This window comes from Eurosta solidaginis, chromosome 4 (assembly GCF_040869045.1).
Source record: "Eurosta solidaginis isolate ZX-2024a chromosome 4, ASM4086904v1, whole genome shotgun sequence".
NCBI lineage: Eukaryota > Metazoa > Arthropoda > Insecta > Diptera > Tephritidae > Eurosta > Eurosta solidaginis.
This window is the reverse complement of record NC_090322.1, coordinates 26095643-26111853: the sequence shown is the minus strand read 5'-3', so window position 1 is coordinate 26111853 and position 16211 is coordinate 26095643. Positions and strand designations below refer to the sequence as shown.

Here is a 16211-nt window from a genome sequence, read left to right as displayed (position 1 = left end):
ACTGGCAATTACAAGCCAACGGTTAATCCAAGAATGATTATTGACGAACATCCGATTCCTAAAGCGGAAGACTTGTTCAATAAAATGAAAAAAGCGGCGATATTTTGTCACTTGGATATAACCGACGCATATACACACCTTACGATCGACGATGATTTCGCACATGTTTTGACATTAAACACAGCTACACACGGACTAGTACGACCGACTCGTGCGGTATATGGGGCAGCAAATATTCCAGCTATTTGGCAAAGAAAAATGGAGACGCTCCTGCAAGGAATGCCAAACGTTTTAAATTTCTTTGATGACATCTTGGTGTTCGCAGAAAATTTTGAAGAGCTGCTGAGGGTTTTGGCGACAACGCTAAATCGCATCAAATGCAATGGTGGAGTTTTTAGGCCATCGCATCGACGCACAGGGGGTGCATAAATCTGACAAACACATTGAAGCTGTACTGAATAGCCCCACACCAACGAATGTGGAGGAGCTACAGCTGTTTTTAGGAAAAGCTACTTACTATAGTGCATTTATCCCAGACCTGGCGACGAGAGCGCGACCATTGCGCGATATGCTGAAAAGCGAAAAATTTCACGGGTCCAAAGAGGCAAATTCAGCCTTTGAGTATCTAAAACAGGCGCTGGTTTCTCCACAAGTCTTGATACCCTACAAGGCGGCACTACCGGTTCTACTAGCGACGGACGCGAGTCAAACAGGGTTGGGAGCGGTGCTATCACATCACTTAGAGAACGGAACTGAACGACCCATTGCATACGCAAGTCGAACACTGAATACTGCAGAACAGCGATACCCACAGATGGACAAAGAGGCACTGGCAATAGTATGGGCAGTTCAGAAATTTTTCATATATTTTTACGCGCGTCATTTCACGCTAATCACAGATCATAAACCGTTGTCACAAATTTTACAACCAGACAAATCTCTACCAGTACTTTGCATTAGCAGAATGGCTAATTACGCAGACTTTCTGAGTAGATTTGATTTCGAAGTGGTGTATAAAAATTCAAAGGCAAACGCTAACGCCGACTATCTTTCACAGGCCCACCCTCTACGACAGCAAACATTACAGGTGGGACAGGTGCGGCAGGCATATACGGATAATCCAGACGAATACGACGAGTTCGACAACTTTGTGATTCGCCAAATCAATCCGCCAACGAATCCAGAAAAGACGAGCGACTGGGTAAAATAATTAAACCGCTGGAAACAGGTCAATGCTTGAAGAGGACAGGATACAAGTCCCCAGAAGTGGGATTGTCAAGATGAAAGGAATCGCCCGCTCATTCATATACTGGCCGGGCATTGACAATGATATAGAGAACATGGCGAACAAATGCGAATCATGTGCAAAACAGGCAAACAAACCCGGGAAAAGTGGCGATCATCATTGGGAGTATCCCAAGGGACCGTGGGAACGCATTCATATTGACTATGCGGAGCCGTTCGAAGGAGCAATGCTACTGATAATCTCGGATGCGTATAGCAAGTGGTTAGAGGTGAAAATCACTAAATCAATTACGGCGGCCGCGACAATTACTTTGCTGGACGACGTATTTGCGGCTTATGGCGTTCTTCAAACGGTTGTATCTGATAATGGAACAAATTTCACATCCGCGGAATTTAACAACTTCCTGACTACAGTCGGTGTTAAATATCACAAACACTCAGCACCGTATCACCCGGAAACTAATGGACAAGCAGAGCGAAGCGTACAGACGGTCAAGAACGCATTGAAAGCAATGGGTACCACGAATAGTTCTTTGCAGGAAAACATAAACGAATTCTTTAGTCAGTACAAAAATGCACCACATTCGACAACAGGCACCTCGCCAGCACTATTGTTTATGGGGCGGCAGCTACGAATACGATTGGACTTGATTCGACCAGAGGAAATCTCGAGGAAAGTAGAGGAAAAACAATACATACATCTCAAGAAAAAGGGAAGAGAGTTCAAGGTAAATCAAAACGTATACTTCCTGTCGGGTAACCCGCGAATTTCTAAGTGGCTCAAAGGAACAATACACGCCCGTCTAGGGGATCTTCACTATCAAATAAAATTCAATGGGAAAATGATAAAAGGACATGTAGAGCAAATACAGAAGTCACACGCGGGGCCCGATAAAGCAACACCGGAAGTGAATCATCATGAAACGAGAGTTGCAGCTAAAGAGAACGGTACAGCTGCATCGGGTATAGTAGAAAACCACGAAGAAGTCGAAGCACCCATAGAATCACCACAAAATATATCATTGGGATCAGAAGAAGATTTGGAAGGGTTCTCTACTCCCATCACGACAATAATACAGGACGATACACCGCCATCGCATTCAACACCAGCACGGCAGGCGACACCGGAAAGAGATCCGGCACTAAGCGAGGCGCTGGCAGCCCCTCGGCGGTCGACCAGACAAAGGAAACCGAGAGTTCCATTCTCACCTTAACTCCTGCAGAGGAGGGAAAAATGTTATGTATGAAACGAAGTGGTAACGCCACACACTGAATAAATTTACTATCATTTTGGCAACTCTGTTTTGCTTATTCTTTTTCGTTCTTTTTTATTCTTTAGTATTAACTCAACACATTTTATATTGTAATATTCATATCCACTCATATTAAATAAACCGAGTAAATATACATATACAAAACTCTCTAAGGTCGTTGAACGTATTCTACATGGGCAAATCGTATCATATGTACATGAATACAAGCTCCTGTCAGACAGTCAGTCCGGTTTCGGGTCAAAGCGGAGCTGTACAACGGCACTATTACTGTGACAGAAGAAATTCGTGAGCGAGTGGATGAAAGTTACATTGCCTTCTTAACACTTCTTGACCACTCTAAAGCTTTTGATTCTGTAGACCACACTCTGCTCTGTAGGAAGCTGGTAAACTTATTTAACTTCTCTGGTCATGCAGTTGCCCTTATAAGATCATATCTAGGCGATAGGACTCAAGCAGTATATATAGATGGTGAAAAGTCTGACTTCCTACATGTCTTAAGAGGCGTCCCTCAAGGCTCTATCCTGGGTCCTCTGATATTTGTTCTGTATATCAATGACTTACCCGATGTCCTTAAGTATTGTAATGTTCATTTCTACGCTGATGATGTGCAGTTGTTTACGTGTTGTCCTCGTGATCAAACTAGCTTGTGCATAAGTAACTTAAACCACGATTTGAATCAAATATTTTCATGGGCTAATATGAATGGCTTATGTATAAACCCGAATAAGTCAAAATGTATTGTTATTCATAGAAGGTCTTCTCCCACTAATGATTTAGAGAATGTAGTGTTCGACAATTCCGTTATAGAATACGTAGATACGGCGAAAAACTTAGATGTAATTTTTAACAAAACACTGACATGGAAAGACCATATTTTTAGAACGGTTGGAAAAGTGTATGGAATGCTTCGTACACTATGGTTAACACAGTATTTCACGCCTTTGCACATAAGACTACTTCTGGCTAAAGCGTACTTAATACCTACGCTACTCCATGGTTGTGTGATTTACTCAAACTGTGACTATCTGTGCAAGAACAAACTAAATGTTGTTTACAACAACATTGCTAGATATGTTTATGGGTTGAAAAGACTTGACCACGTATCACAACATGCTGAAAGGTTGCTAAACATTTCTTTCGAAAATCTTTTAAAAGTCAAAACACTGTCCTTCCTCCATAAATTGATACACACGAAGGAACCTATCTATATCGTAAGCTTATTTTTCTGCAATCATCAAGATCGGTGCTTCTTCTTAAGCACATTAGATACCGCACGCTAACCTCTGAGCGCCAATTCTTTGTTACTGCAATACGTCTTTGGAACTCCCTACCTACAAGTCTTCGACTCTTAAGTAATGCTCTCCACTTCAAAAAAGAGCTAACATCATTTTTTAACGACTCTTAAACTGGATCTCAAATTGTTGTTGTTAAAATGTTCATTTCTAAGTCCTTTTCCTTTCTCTGTGTCTTCTCCCTTTATTTGTTAAATACACTATTTCGATCTATAACCAGCCAAAGGTTATCATCACTACTGCTGTCTTTTAATATTTATTAATTACTTTTCTTTAGTTTTAAGATTTACATTTACATACATAAATATTTAACTATTATCCGTTATATTTGATTTAATTTGATTAATCTAATTTATTATTATTATAAATGTTCAATTTTTATAGTTCATGCTATTCATGACTAGCACTGTTAAATAATTTGTCAAAATTGTTGTGCTAGGAACAAATTTTCAAATAAATACATACATACAAACGTGTGTAGACGTTATTATACCCAATCCGGGTAACTATCCTACCAAACGTCAGACGAGAAGATTACACACCTAGAGATTCCGTCTTATTCACACAAGCTTTTCACAATTCGCCGTTTTTCGGTGTCTTTTTTCAAATACTTTATCAATTTTTTTGGCCTTTTACCCCTATTTTTTTGGCCGCTGATGCCGATTAATTAGACAAAAATTGTAGGTGACGCGCAAGAAGAAAACGAACGAGTTCAGGAGATCGATAGAAGCTTCCGGCTACGACGCCCAGTATGTGTATATGGCCCTTACCCTTTATGTTTTTAAAGAAAGATCCACAGTTGTCATATCGCAGGTTCTGGATAGAGGTCGACCGAATACTCGGTTCGGGCTTGATAACCGAACGATTCGGCCAAAAAATCGGGTTTCGGTCGGACACTAGTTCTAGGTTCAAGTCCTGGTTAAAATAAAATATTCCAAGCAGGTTCGCTCCCCGGTTTGACAAACACTACGAGTGTATTATGCCATGAAAAGCTTCTCAGCAAAAACTCATCTGCTCATCAGCATTAAACATGGAAGCCACGCCCTGCCAATTTGTAGGAAAAAATAAAAAATTAAAACAAATCGAAATGGAAGATAAGCTTGACCTTAATAAATCTCTTCAGAACTATATCACGCCTTGTATTTATTGCTGTATATTTTATTTTATTCTGGCCCGTTCACGACAGCTGGAGTTAAATGTCCCTATAAGTAATTGAGTATTTTACTCGAGTTTCATACAATCTGACGCCAGATTTACAAGAACAACACTAGAATCCCCGGGTTATATTTCTTTCGTTTATTAATAAATTGTTTAATACATAATACATTGTTTTTTATCCGATTTACTTATGCACTACAAGATACAAATAGATCTAGTATTTTGCTTTGTTTTTAAAATATTGTTTTTGTTTTGAACCATTTACTATAATGCGCTATGCAAAACATATTTGTTTTGTTTGTTTTAGAACAGAACATGGACATAGGTATAATTAAAATTTATATAATACAAATATATATTTAAACATAATGTGATCTTTCTTAAAAAAAAAAACATGTCTTTAGTTGACATACATTAGACAGGGTCGATTTATTAACCGATATCGAGCCATCGATTTTTCGATAGGATTTGGGCTCAGGAAAAAAGTTCCACTACGCATACCCAAAAAAAATAATTTTCGACCCTCCAAAAAAAAATTGGCGAAAGGGTAAATTTTTGGACCAAAACACTCCCCAAAACCCAAAAAATATTTTTTTTACCGTTGTAAAACGTTGGCGATAACAGTTTTTTGAAAAAAAAAAATATATATATTTTTTGGGTTTTGGGAGTGTTTTGGTCGAAAAATTTACCCTTTCGCCATTTTTTTTGCAGGCTCGAAAATTATTTTTTTTGGTATGCGTAGAGGAACTTTTTTTCCTGAGCCCAAATCCTATCGAAAAATCAATGGCGCAATATCGGTTAACTTTCGTCCATACAAATCGACCCAGGTTAATATACATATATATGACGGAAAGCTTCCATGAACATACACATTTGACTTAATGAAATTCCACGGCTTGTAATGTGGTCTACGATCCATAATCGAAAGCCATTTTTGAAATCATAATTCCAATGAAATATTCAATCGGATTAAGAAAATATGTGAGCTTATAGCAACGGTACTCATAACATCCATACTAAATTATTAAATTTACCAGAAGTAGGACAGCTAAATATTTCTTGTTTGAGTAAAAATGATTTTCGATTCATGACACTATGCGCCAAATCAACTTTTTTTCAAGGTATTGGACCAAACACACTTTTTTGTAGAGATTGAGGCTAAGTAAACAAAGTACTATCTCCGTTTTTCGAAGTTAGCCTCCAAAAAAATAGATATCGGCTTTCGAAGTTCGAAATTGTACATTTCCAAATTTTATTATTTTTTTTGTTAACGCGTTCAGCAAATTTTCTTCTTTTGAAGGGCTGAATTTTTTTTTTGAGAAATTTAGTATAACAGCTGTTATACGAGGTGAAAAGTCAGATAGTCCCATGATTGTGGCTACTACTTTCATGTCTGCACATACTCTCCACTGGAACTGCTCGTACTGTAACTTTTCAAAAAAAGAATTTAGCCATTCAAATAAAAGAAAAAGGCGGACCACGACAACGTTTTTCCTTTTTTAATTTGCTGAACGCGTTAACAAAAAAAAAAAAAAATTTCGAAATGTAGAATTTCGTACTTCGAAAGCCGATATCTATTTTTTGGAGGCTAACTTCGAAAAACGGAGATAGTACTTTTTCTACTTAAGCCTCAATCTCTTCAAAACAAATACCCAGCCGGCTGTTGCACAGTGTGATCAATCACCGATAAGTGTAAATCTGGAAAATTATATGTAAAATTTATAATAAATTATTGATTGAGTATACGTAATCCCCAGTTAACATATGACGTGTCCAACTTACTATTGCAGGGCTATTGCGATTTAAAAATAAGATTTGGGATCGTATAACACGTTTCGGGCCCTGTTTTAAAAAGCGGTCAATTGAGATTGAGTGAATTTGTTTTTCATTTCGTCGACGCTGCGGCAAAATCTACTAATTCTATACAAGAAAATTGTATTGTAGAAAGAGAAAACTCAATTGAATTCAACATTCTAAATTTCACATGAGTTGAAAACATCGTGGACGCCGCAGTAAAAGCTGATAAATCCCCTTTTCAATCAAAACGATTTTTTTTTATACCGATGGAAAGGGGGACGATTTCTGCACATTGCTGTAACTTTATTCACGCAAATGCTTAATAACATAAGAATATTCGTAGTGAAAATATAAAAGTTGTATTGCCCCTCTTCATCTACTTTCATTTTAAATTAAATTCACTCCGATAATTCTTTCTGATACAATTCCTCTTTAGTACTTTGGCATATGATCCTCTGTGGGTGCTCCATGGAGTACTACAGTGAAAGTACTCTCACGTATGTACTCTATGGAATACTCACAAACAAAGCGAGAGTGGGATCACCTACTCCTCTCCTAGGACATCGAAATGTTAATTGGAGCACATTTTTTGTATGAGTACAGATTAGTTTTGGAACACTCCTATACTCCCAAAGGAGTATTCCTTACATTTTTTATGGAGTACTCGCGTTTTTTTGAAGGGAAGGCCTTTGGGGAGTGTCCTTATCGCTACAACAACAACAACAAAAAGCTGCTTACTCCATGTGTTTTAATTTCAACGTTTTCATTCAATTAAGTACCGCTATAAAATTATTTTGGATGAAGTAGCAGTTTTGGACATTAAACAAAAAATTGCCTTTTACCACCATGTGCAGAAATCAATCGGATTCCATCAGCTGTACTGTCAACTTTTTACATTTTACTGCTTTTCTGATAAGGGACGGCAGTACACCAAAATTCTGGAATAAATAAGAAAAAGTTGTAATGTTTTGCAAGCTGAAATTTTTAATTTTAAATATTTTGAAATCTATTTTTTATGAATTTGGAAGCACGCTTTTTTTTTTGAGGAATACAAATAAAACGCTGAGGAGAACTTTTTTATACGGATAATGAATGCTTGCTTTCGATTGGCTACAAAATTTCGATCGACTTGAAAAACAATGATTATGAATATGTGTTCACCTTTTCTAATAGTTATTCAAATAAGAAAAGTATTTTTCAAAAAGCTAAAAACTTAATTCACGAAAGGACAAATGAAAATTTAGAGAAATGCAAACATATTTCAGAGAGACCCAAGTGCACTTCAAACGTTCGTCAGAAATCCTAAAAACACATCAGCAGTAATTTCTGAGACATTTGCATTTTTGTGATATCAAATTGGCCTCTTGTAATTTTTTTTTTCAACATTTTCGGAATTTACAAGGTCTCCTATTCGTCGTTTGAAATTTTGTAATGGAAACTATGGAAACAAAGTCCTATACTCTTGAGAACCCTAAGTAAATTTTTTAAGATTAATTTCTAAAATGGAAGTGGAATTTCCGGATAATTTTTTTCTTATTCTTCGTGCACTTGATAAATTATTTGCGACAAAAGCCACGCCAAGAGAAATGCCGGCAACAATGACATAATAAAACAAATAAAAACCACACGGAAAACAACAAAACCAGGAAGATAAATGACATTCAAATAAAAAAAAAGTTATTCGTTCGGAGCTTTTATACTATGAAAATGAATGAAAAGGGACAGCCTTTTGGGATATATTTGTAATTGTCTGAATTTCACTTGGCCTTATACATTTACTCTTTTATTATAAACAATCCAGCTTTTCTGAAACAATATTGGAGTAGGTGTAACTTTAAGATCTAAACAAAATATGTGTATAATATTGAGAGTAACAAGTATGATAATTATAAGGTTTACAGCCAATCAACAATATGCAACGTTGCCAATTGGGGTGAGATTTGCTTAATGGATATGAAGGCTTTAAGCGCGCTTGCAACACTATTTGTCTGTCTGTGTGCTACTGCGAAATACTTCAAATGCTGAACAAGCATTTTCAATCTGCACTAAGCAGTGGTGTGGCCGTTTCACGCTTTTTCGTTTCAAGCGTCTTCTCGGGCGCAGCAACTCTGTTGGTAACTTCAGCTGCAGCATCAGCCAACATAGCATCAATATCAAAATTGTTAGGTGCAAGCGATACATTTGTCAAACCATCATCAACATCAGTTGAAGAAAAAGAATGTGTTGGCAGCGTTTGCGCTTCTACAGCCAAAAACCCATCTGCATCCGCAATCGTTGTGGCTGCCACTGCTATAGGTGATGCCTCTGCCGGTAACGGCGGTGGTGTAGTTGACAACATTACAGGCGATGTATTAGTTGCGGCCGCACCATCGCCCATACCACGTTCCACTGGTGGCGGTGGCGGTGGCGTTGGTGTTGTTGGTGAAGTGGGCAATGAATCCACTCCGCGTTGACTGCTAAATTCTTGATTTGGACTTTCACGCGTAAATAGACCCATTTTACCTTCAGTTATGCCACCTGTATTGCTTGAATCACTATCGATACCGCTGCCGCCAGCACCGCCGCTAACAGTACCACTAGCCACACTCGACATTGTAGGCCCCATGTGACCACCACCCACCAGATGTGCTGGTCCATGTTGTGGATGATGTGCATGTATCATGCTTGTATGCTGTTGTTGACCTTGATTATGATAACGTGGTATATCGGCTTTGCGCCAAAGTGTGATCTCTTGTTGTTTAAAGTAACGTCGATCCTCTGTATCCATTAAAACCAAATTTAGGAAATATTTTACCGAAAATTTCTTATTGATATCACGCATGGTAGGAGTTAAATTGTAACCAGCAAGGAAAACGCGTATTGGTATACTCTCACCCCTCACTGGTGCGCCATCCATTATTTCATATTTGGCAATTGTTTCATTTTCGGTGAACATATTAGGTCCAGTGCCAGTAGATTCACGTTTAATTATAGCAATTTCCATATGTTTAATTTTAATGCGTACCAGTAGAAAATATATTTTACCAATTATGGTATCCTTTAAATGATATTTACTTTTATTATATTCGAATTCGATATGTAGACAGTCTTCAATGCCAACTTCCATTTTAATGGGATTATTCAATTCTGGATAACTGCAGAGTGTGTGCACGGCAATATCCACTTCACGAGTTATGTCGCTAATGCGGCGTACGATAGTGGCACGCAAGAAGTAGCGCAGTCGCACATTCGAACCGGCGTACACTTCGAATTGTTTTTCAACATTCTGAAAATCAAAAGGATAGCTATGATTCTGTATCAGATCACCGGGACGTGCCAAAGCTTTGGTGATGCATTTAAATTCGTGGTGATTGCCACGATCATAGAATAACTCAATTTGGCCGATGAATTCAATTTTTATGCCTTGGTGTTCCAGTTTGCTGCCAGGTTTCTTCAGTGTCACGTTGACCTGTGTGATGGAAAGAAAAAGGAGAGTTTAGAGAAAAGGCTTGTTTTGGACTATCAGTGATAGCATTTCACAAAAAAAAAAAAAAAAAAAAACGTTAATTATATAGATATGCTGATAATTAGATGAATTCAAAGAGAGCCAAAGATCTATTTCTTTGGTTTGAAAACTTCGTGCCATTGTGTACTTAAAAGTTGCTCGCTGCAAAGGTAGATGTCGTTCGAATGATACGCATTTTAAAAGGCTGACGAAATTAGGTAGTGAGTGCAAATTCTCAATATCAATCTTGTAAATCCTTCGAATTTGGTGGCTCTGTTAACTTCAAGTACCTATAAGAAAACATATGAGCAGATTTAGGCTCGACTCCAACACAAGCGAAAGTCAGCATAGCATTAGCAGGTTCTAGTAACAGAGGCTGAATTTATATTCAAAAATTTACTACCAATTTTACATTCGGAAACTCGAATATTTAAAAAAAAACAAAAACCGACAAGACAATGTCCCGTTAAAGGGGCGAGGGGGCAGCAACATTAGCCCTGTTTAAAATATTAATACTCGCATGAAGTTAACCTGCACCGCTGTTTTTATTGTAGCAATACTTTCGCCGAAGGTTTGAGGCGGGTTTTCGATGTTGATGGTCCTTTGCCGGATATAGATCCGGTACATTCCGGTAAAAATTACAATAGAGGTATATGCCCGACCATCTCGGGAACGTTTTAATATGACCCCATTGAACCCTCGAAGTTGAGCTAGAGTGACTCGCGTCTCCCTAGGGAGTGTGCGTTCCTCTTCTGCAAGTTTTCGATACTGTTCTTTGAGTACAGGATTCACGGGGCGATTCGTGGCATAGAGCCTGTTTGTGGAGTTTACTGACGACCTGCTTGTGTTTTTTGGCTTCATACGGCTGTGTTCTCAGGTGCCGTATTTCCTCATAATGCTTACGGAGATGAGTCCTGAAGCCCCTGGGCGGTGTTGGCTCATCAATCAGATGTCTTTTGGTATGCCCAGGTTTCCGGGTATTCAACAAGAACTGTTTGGTTAGCATTTCATTTCTCTCCCTAATGGGGAGTATTCTCGCCTCATTATGTAGATGGTGTTCTGGGGACATAAGAAGACAACCCGTGGCGGTTCTGAGGGCAGTATTTTGGTAGGCCTGTAGCTTCTTCCAGTGAGTAGTCTTTAGGCTTGGCGACCATATCGGGGACGCGTAGCATGCAATCGGCTGGCCAATTGCATTGTCAGTGGTAATGAGCGTTTCTTTATCTTTACCCCAAGGAACTTGTGATCGCGCGAGCCTCTGCGGCCAAAGAAACAGGATTCGCTATTCGTCAGGGGTGCTGAGGTTGACAATTGGGTTCGAGAAGCTATGTTGTGGTTGTAGTGATAAGGAGAAAAAAGGAAAGTGGGACGAATACAAATCTTTTACAGGCAACCTCTTTGCTGCCCTCTATGTTGTTGTTGTAGTGATAAGAAAAAAGGAGTGGGACGAATACAAATCTTTTACAAACAACCTCTTTGCTGCCTTCTCTATCCCGACTGATGCCCGCCAAGGGGAGCCTGCTGTCCGCAAGGTCATTGAATTCGCCTCGGCACGTTTCATTCCCGCCGGGAAAATTCCCGAAATTCGGCCCCACTTCCCGCCGGAGGCCGCAAATTTGGCGAGGGAACGTGACCTTATAAGACAGCTCGACCCAGGCGACCCCCAAATAAGGGATATAAACCAACGCATCAGATTGCTTGTGGATGAACACAAGCGGGCGAAATGGGAGGAGCACCTAAGAGGTTGTAACCTCTCTGCCGGTGTGGGTAAACTTTGGCCGCCGTAAAGTCCCTATCGAATCCGTCTAAGCACAATGACAAAGTTTCCACCGCCTTCGGCGATAAAGTGCTGTCGAATTCGAAAAAATGCGCGAGCGCTTTATGCCGTCAATATGTAAGGCATTCTACGATCGACAAAGATAGACAGAGGGCCGACACGCACATAAACATAAATTCAGCGCGTCACCAATCACCATCACCGCCAGAGAGGTTGAAGATGCCATTGGTCACGCTAAACCATCCAAAGCAGTGGGCCCAGACGGCATAGCCATGCCGATGCTTAAAATCCTAGGGAAAGAGGGTTTCAAATACTTAGCACATGTCTTCAACCTGTCTCTTTCCACCTTTGTCATACCTGAAAAATGGAAAATGGCCAAGGTGGTCCCGCTACTAAAGCCTGGGAAACCAGCTAACATAGGAGAGTCGTATCGTCCGATATCTCTCATATCGCCAATAGCAAAGACGCTTGAAGCCTACTTCCAAGCAAATTTGCTGCTAGCCTATCATCAGCATGGCTTCAGAAAACTCCAAAGCACCACCACCGCGCTAAATGCCATCAGCACCCAGAAAATTGCGGTTTAAATCAAAACCCCCACCATAGAAAAGTACTCGTAGCGCTAGACCTAACAAAAGCTTTTCATACGGTCAACCATGGCACTTTACTGCAAGCCCTGGAAGGGTCTACCCTTCCCCCATGTCTTAAAAGGTGGACCGCAAATTATCTGGGTGGTCGGCAGGCATCGGTGCAATTTAGAAACGAAACATCAAAACCAAGAAGAATAAAACAAGGGGTGCCACAGGGTGGTGCCCTATCCCCACTTTTGTTTAATTTCTACATATCTAAGCTACCTTCACCACCAGAAGGGGTCACTATTGTTTCATACGCTGATGACTGCACAATAATGGCCGCAGGCCCATGCCCACAGATCGCAACAGAATAAACGGCTACCTCCCTGATCTCCAGTTTCTTCGCCTCGGCAAACCTGGCATTATCACCGACTAAATCTTCCGCGACCTTATTTACAACATGGACGTCCCAAATGTCGACCATTTTGAACATCCACGTCGATGGCACTACGCTGCCGACTGTCCTACACCACAAAATCTTGCGTGTGACGTTTGAACAGGATCTACATTTTGGTGAGCACGCAGCCGCAATTGTTCCGAAAATCCATAGCCGTAATAAAATCCTCAAATCCCTTGCTAGCAGTACCTGGGGAAAAGATAAAGAAACTCTCATTACTACATACAAAGCAATTGGCCAGCCGTTTACGTGCTACGCGTCACCCATATGGTCGCTAAGCCTAAAAATTACCCACTGGAAGAAGCTACAGGCCTGCCAAAATACTGTTCTCAGAATGCCACGGGCTGTCTTCTTATGTCCCCAGAATACCATCTACATAATGAGGCGAGAATACTCCCATCAAGGTGAGAAATGAGATGCTAACCAAACAGTTCCTGTTGAATACCCAGAAACCTGGGCATCAAAACAGACATCTGATTGATGAGCCAACACCGCCTAGGGGTTTAAGGAGTCATCTCCGTAAGCATTTTGAGGAAATACGGCACCTGAGAACCCAGCCGAATGAAGCAAAAAAACACAAGCAGGTCCTTGGTGAACTCCACAAACAGGCGTCGGACCTTTATGTTAGGAATTGCCCGGTGAATCCAGTTCTCAAATAAAAGTACCCAAAACTTGTGGAAGAGGAACGCAAACTCCCCAGGGAAACGCGTGCCACTCTTGCTCAACTTCGTTCTGGATACTGTAACAGGTTAAACTCTTACCTATCCAAAATCAACCCCGACATACAAAATGTATGCCCCGCTTGCAATGTGTCCCCACATGACACCAACCATCTCTTTAATTGTATTGTGGAACCAACGCCCCTAACACCCCTTTCATTATGGTCCACCATGTTGAAACAGCAAGTTTCCTTGGACTCCTGTTAGAGGATATTGATGACAATTTGTGATCGGTCGCGGCTGTTAGGTGGGGCGAAGCACTGCTACAACAACAACAAAAACAACAGAAGCTATAAGTTGCACTTGCATCCGCTTGAAGAGGTTGCGCTACACAACACCTTGACTCAATTGGGTAATTTAGTCGCCTCTTACGAAGGGTATACCTGCCGCTGGTATATTCTAAGCCCCCTAGCCCGCTACATAGTTGATGCTGTTGTAATGTCATTTCACTTTGCAACTGGAGTATATAAGCCTGAAATTTTTTTAATTAAGCAGAGCCAAGTTCATCATGTAGATGGCAATGGTGACATTAAACTCTGATTAATCAGAAATATAATGCCTTTTCACAACGCTTACATGCCCAATTACTTAAGCAGATCATCTTTTATACAAATTGATTTCAAATTCATATCATCAACAAATAAGTGGGTTGTAACGAACATATAACTTCTGAACCGGCTACATCCAATCAGCCGCCTCAGATGCTGATGTGCATCGTCACAAGTTCCCTCTTGCTTCTTATTGCATACACGCCCCCGTTTTATATATTTTGAGACATCTAATCTAGTATGAAGTTGTTAATGGTTTTCAATTAGTAATAAATGCTGCACATGCCTTTCCTGATACTGTTTCGCCGTCATAGTAAAGCAACATTTTTTCAATTTTTCCATCTTCTCCCTTGACTTCAGCAGTCTTCCTGTTTTCCGCACCTTCAAAAACGATATCGATCTCGGCCGATTGCCCAAATCCGAGAAAGTTCATTGTTGCTGCTGTGTGCTAATACTTTTATTTTTGTTGCACTCGCTGGCCAAAAACCTCTTGCCAATTATTTGTTATACTGCACTTTGGAATGCCTTGTGTATTTTTTTGCATAGAAACGTAAACCGAGCTCGCACAAAACTGGAAACAAGTGAAAATTATTGGGCGTTTAATCAACAGCAGAAAAATAACTCTAATTTCGTTGCGTTTGATAATTTGTGAAGTTAGATAATTTCTGACAGCTATCAGTGTTGTTAACGTAGTAAAGAATGGCCGCTTTATGCAAACACAACTGTTGAACAATCGTTGAGTGATAACTTTCTGTGGTAATTCTATAGCTGCCGGGCAACGCACAAAATTTGCTTGATGGTTACCATAGAAAAGGGTAGTTGTGTGCGTATTGGGTGATTGTCGCTTGCCCGGCCACCACACCATAGTGTACCTATACCAAGTGTGTTCACTAAGCGATAAACGTCAAAACTACAAACAGCCTCGCTCACCTGATGGAAATCTCAGGTCTAGAGTCGCATTTTTGGTCTCAACGACAACATTTTTGACTACCAATCGTATCGACTTTTTCAATTTTTCAATCATTCGGCGCACTCGGTAATGGTATCCATTTTGAATTCGCTGTCATTCCGAATCCAGCGAGTGCCTGTCAGAATGCTTGACAGATAAGTCAACACACTTGTACTTGTACACTATGCCACCACACAAACAGAAAGCATCAAGTGCCATTTGTATTGAAAATTCGTAGCATGCGGACGTAAACCTGTCATCGGATGACGTTTTTTATTGCTTGTAACTGCAGTTGTTTTGGCGGAAAAAAGAAAAAAGAAAGAAAATAAAAAATTGTGGATGAAAAGATATCATATTGCTTATTTTTTTCATCACGGTTGGAATATACTTCACACTTTATATTCCACAATGCTGGTAAGCATTCGTAGGTCTCAATAAACCGCAACGTAAAATCTTTTTCTTCCGCGAAGTTGCTCATTCCACGTTCTCACGAAACTAACACATTAATGCTTGTCAACCACGTCGGCCACGATCAAATAGACCAGCTGTCAAGCTAAAAAATCTAAAAAATTTGATTTTCATCAACGCGAAGCCGACAACAAATACGTGTGAGCACATCGCCGCTTCCCAAGGCAGTCGGTTCTATGTACCGCAGCGACCCGGGATTTTTCCCGACCAAGGACTGTCATTTCAGTGTGACCCCATCTAATTTGTTTCGTCCCTCCCACAAATTGTCATCCTCCCAGCAGCTCCTTGCAGCAGGACTGCCCCATAATCTCTTACTTCGGGAAGGCATCGAATCCAATCCGGGTCCGTCTCCTGGCCCCGGTCATGAGAAATGGTTTTGCTGCATCTGCCGGAAAAGAATCTTTTTAGGACGGTCATACTCTGTTCAGTGTGTCTCGTGCAAGGGATGGTTGCATCGGACAGGTTGTTCTGGGC

The 16211-nt window shown here is 40.3% G+C and overlaps 1 protein-coding gene across 1 annotated transcript; it reads right to left on the bottom strand.

Annotated features, from left to right (window-relative positions):
- Positions 1–5084: 5084 nt before the first annotated feature.
- Vps26 (vacuolar protein sorting 26) lies at positions 5085–14995 on the bottom strand. The gene is made up of 2 exons (XM_067780851.1): positions 14607–14995; positions 5085–10214 (listed from the first exon to the last, which is right to left on the bottom strand). Exons 1-2 carry the CDS (start codon positions 14751–14753, stop codon positions 8802–8804), a joined length of 1560 nt encoding a protein of 519 aa, XP_067636952.1. The 5' UTR covers positions 14754–14995; the 3' UTR covers positions 5085–8801.
- Between the last annotated feature and the right edge of the window lie 1216 nt (positions 14996–16211).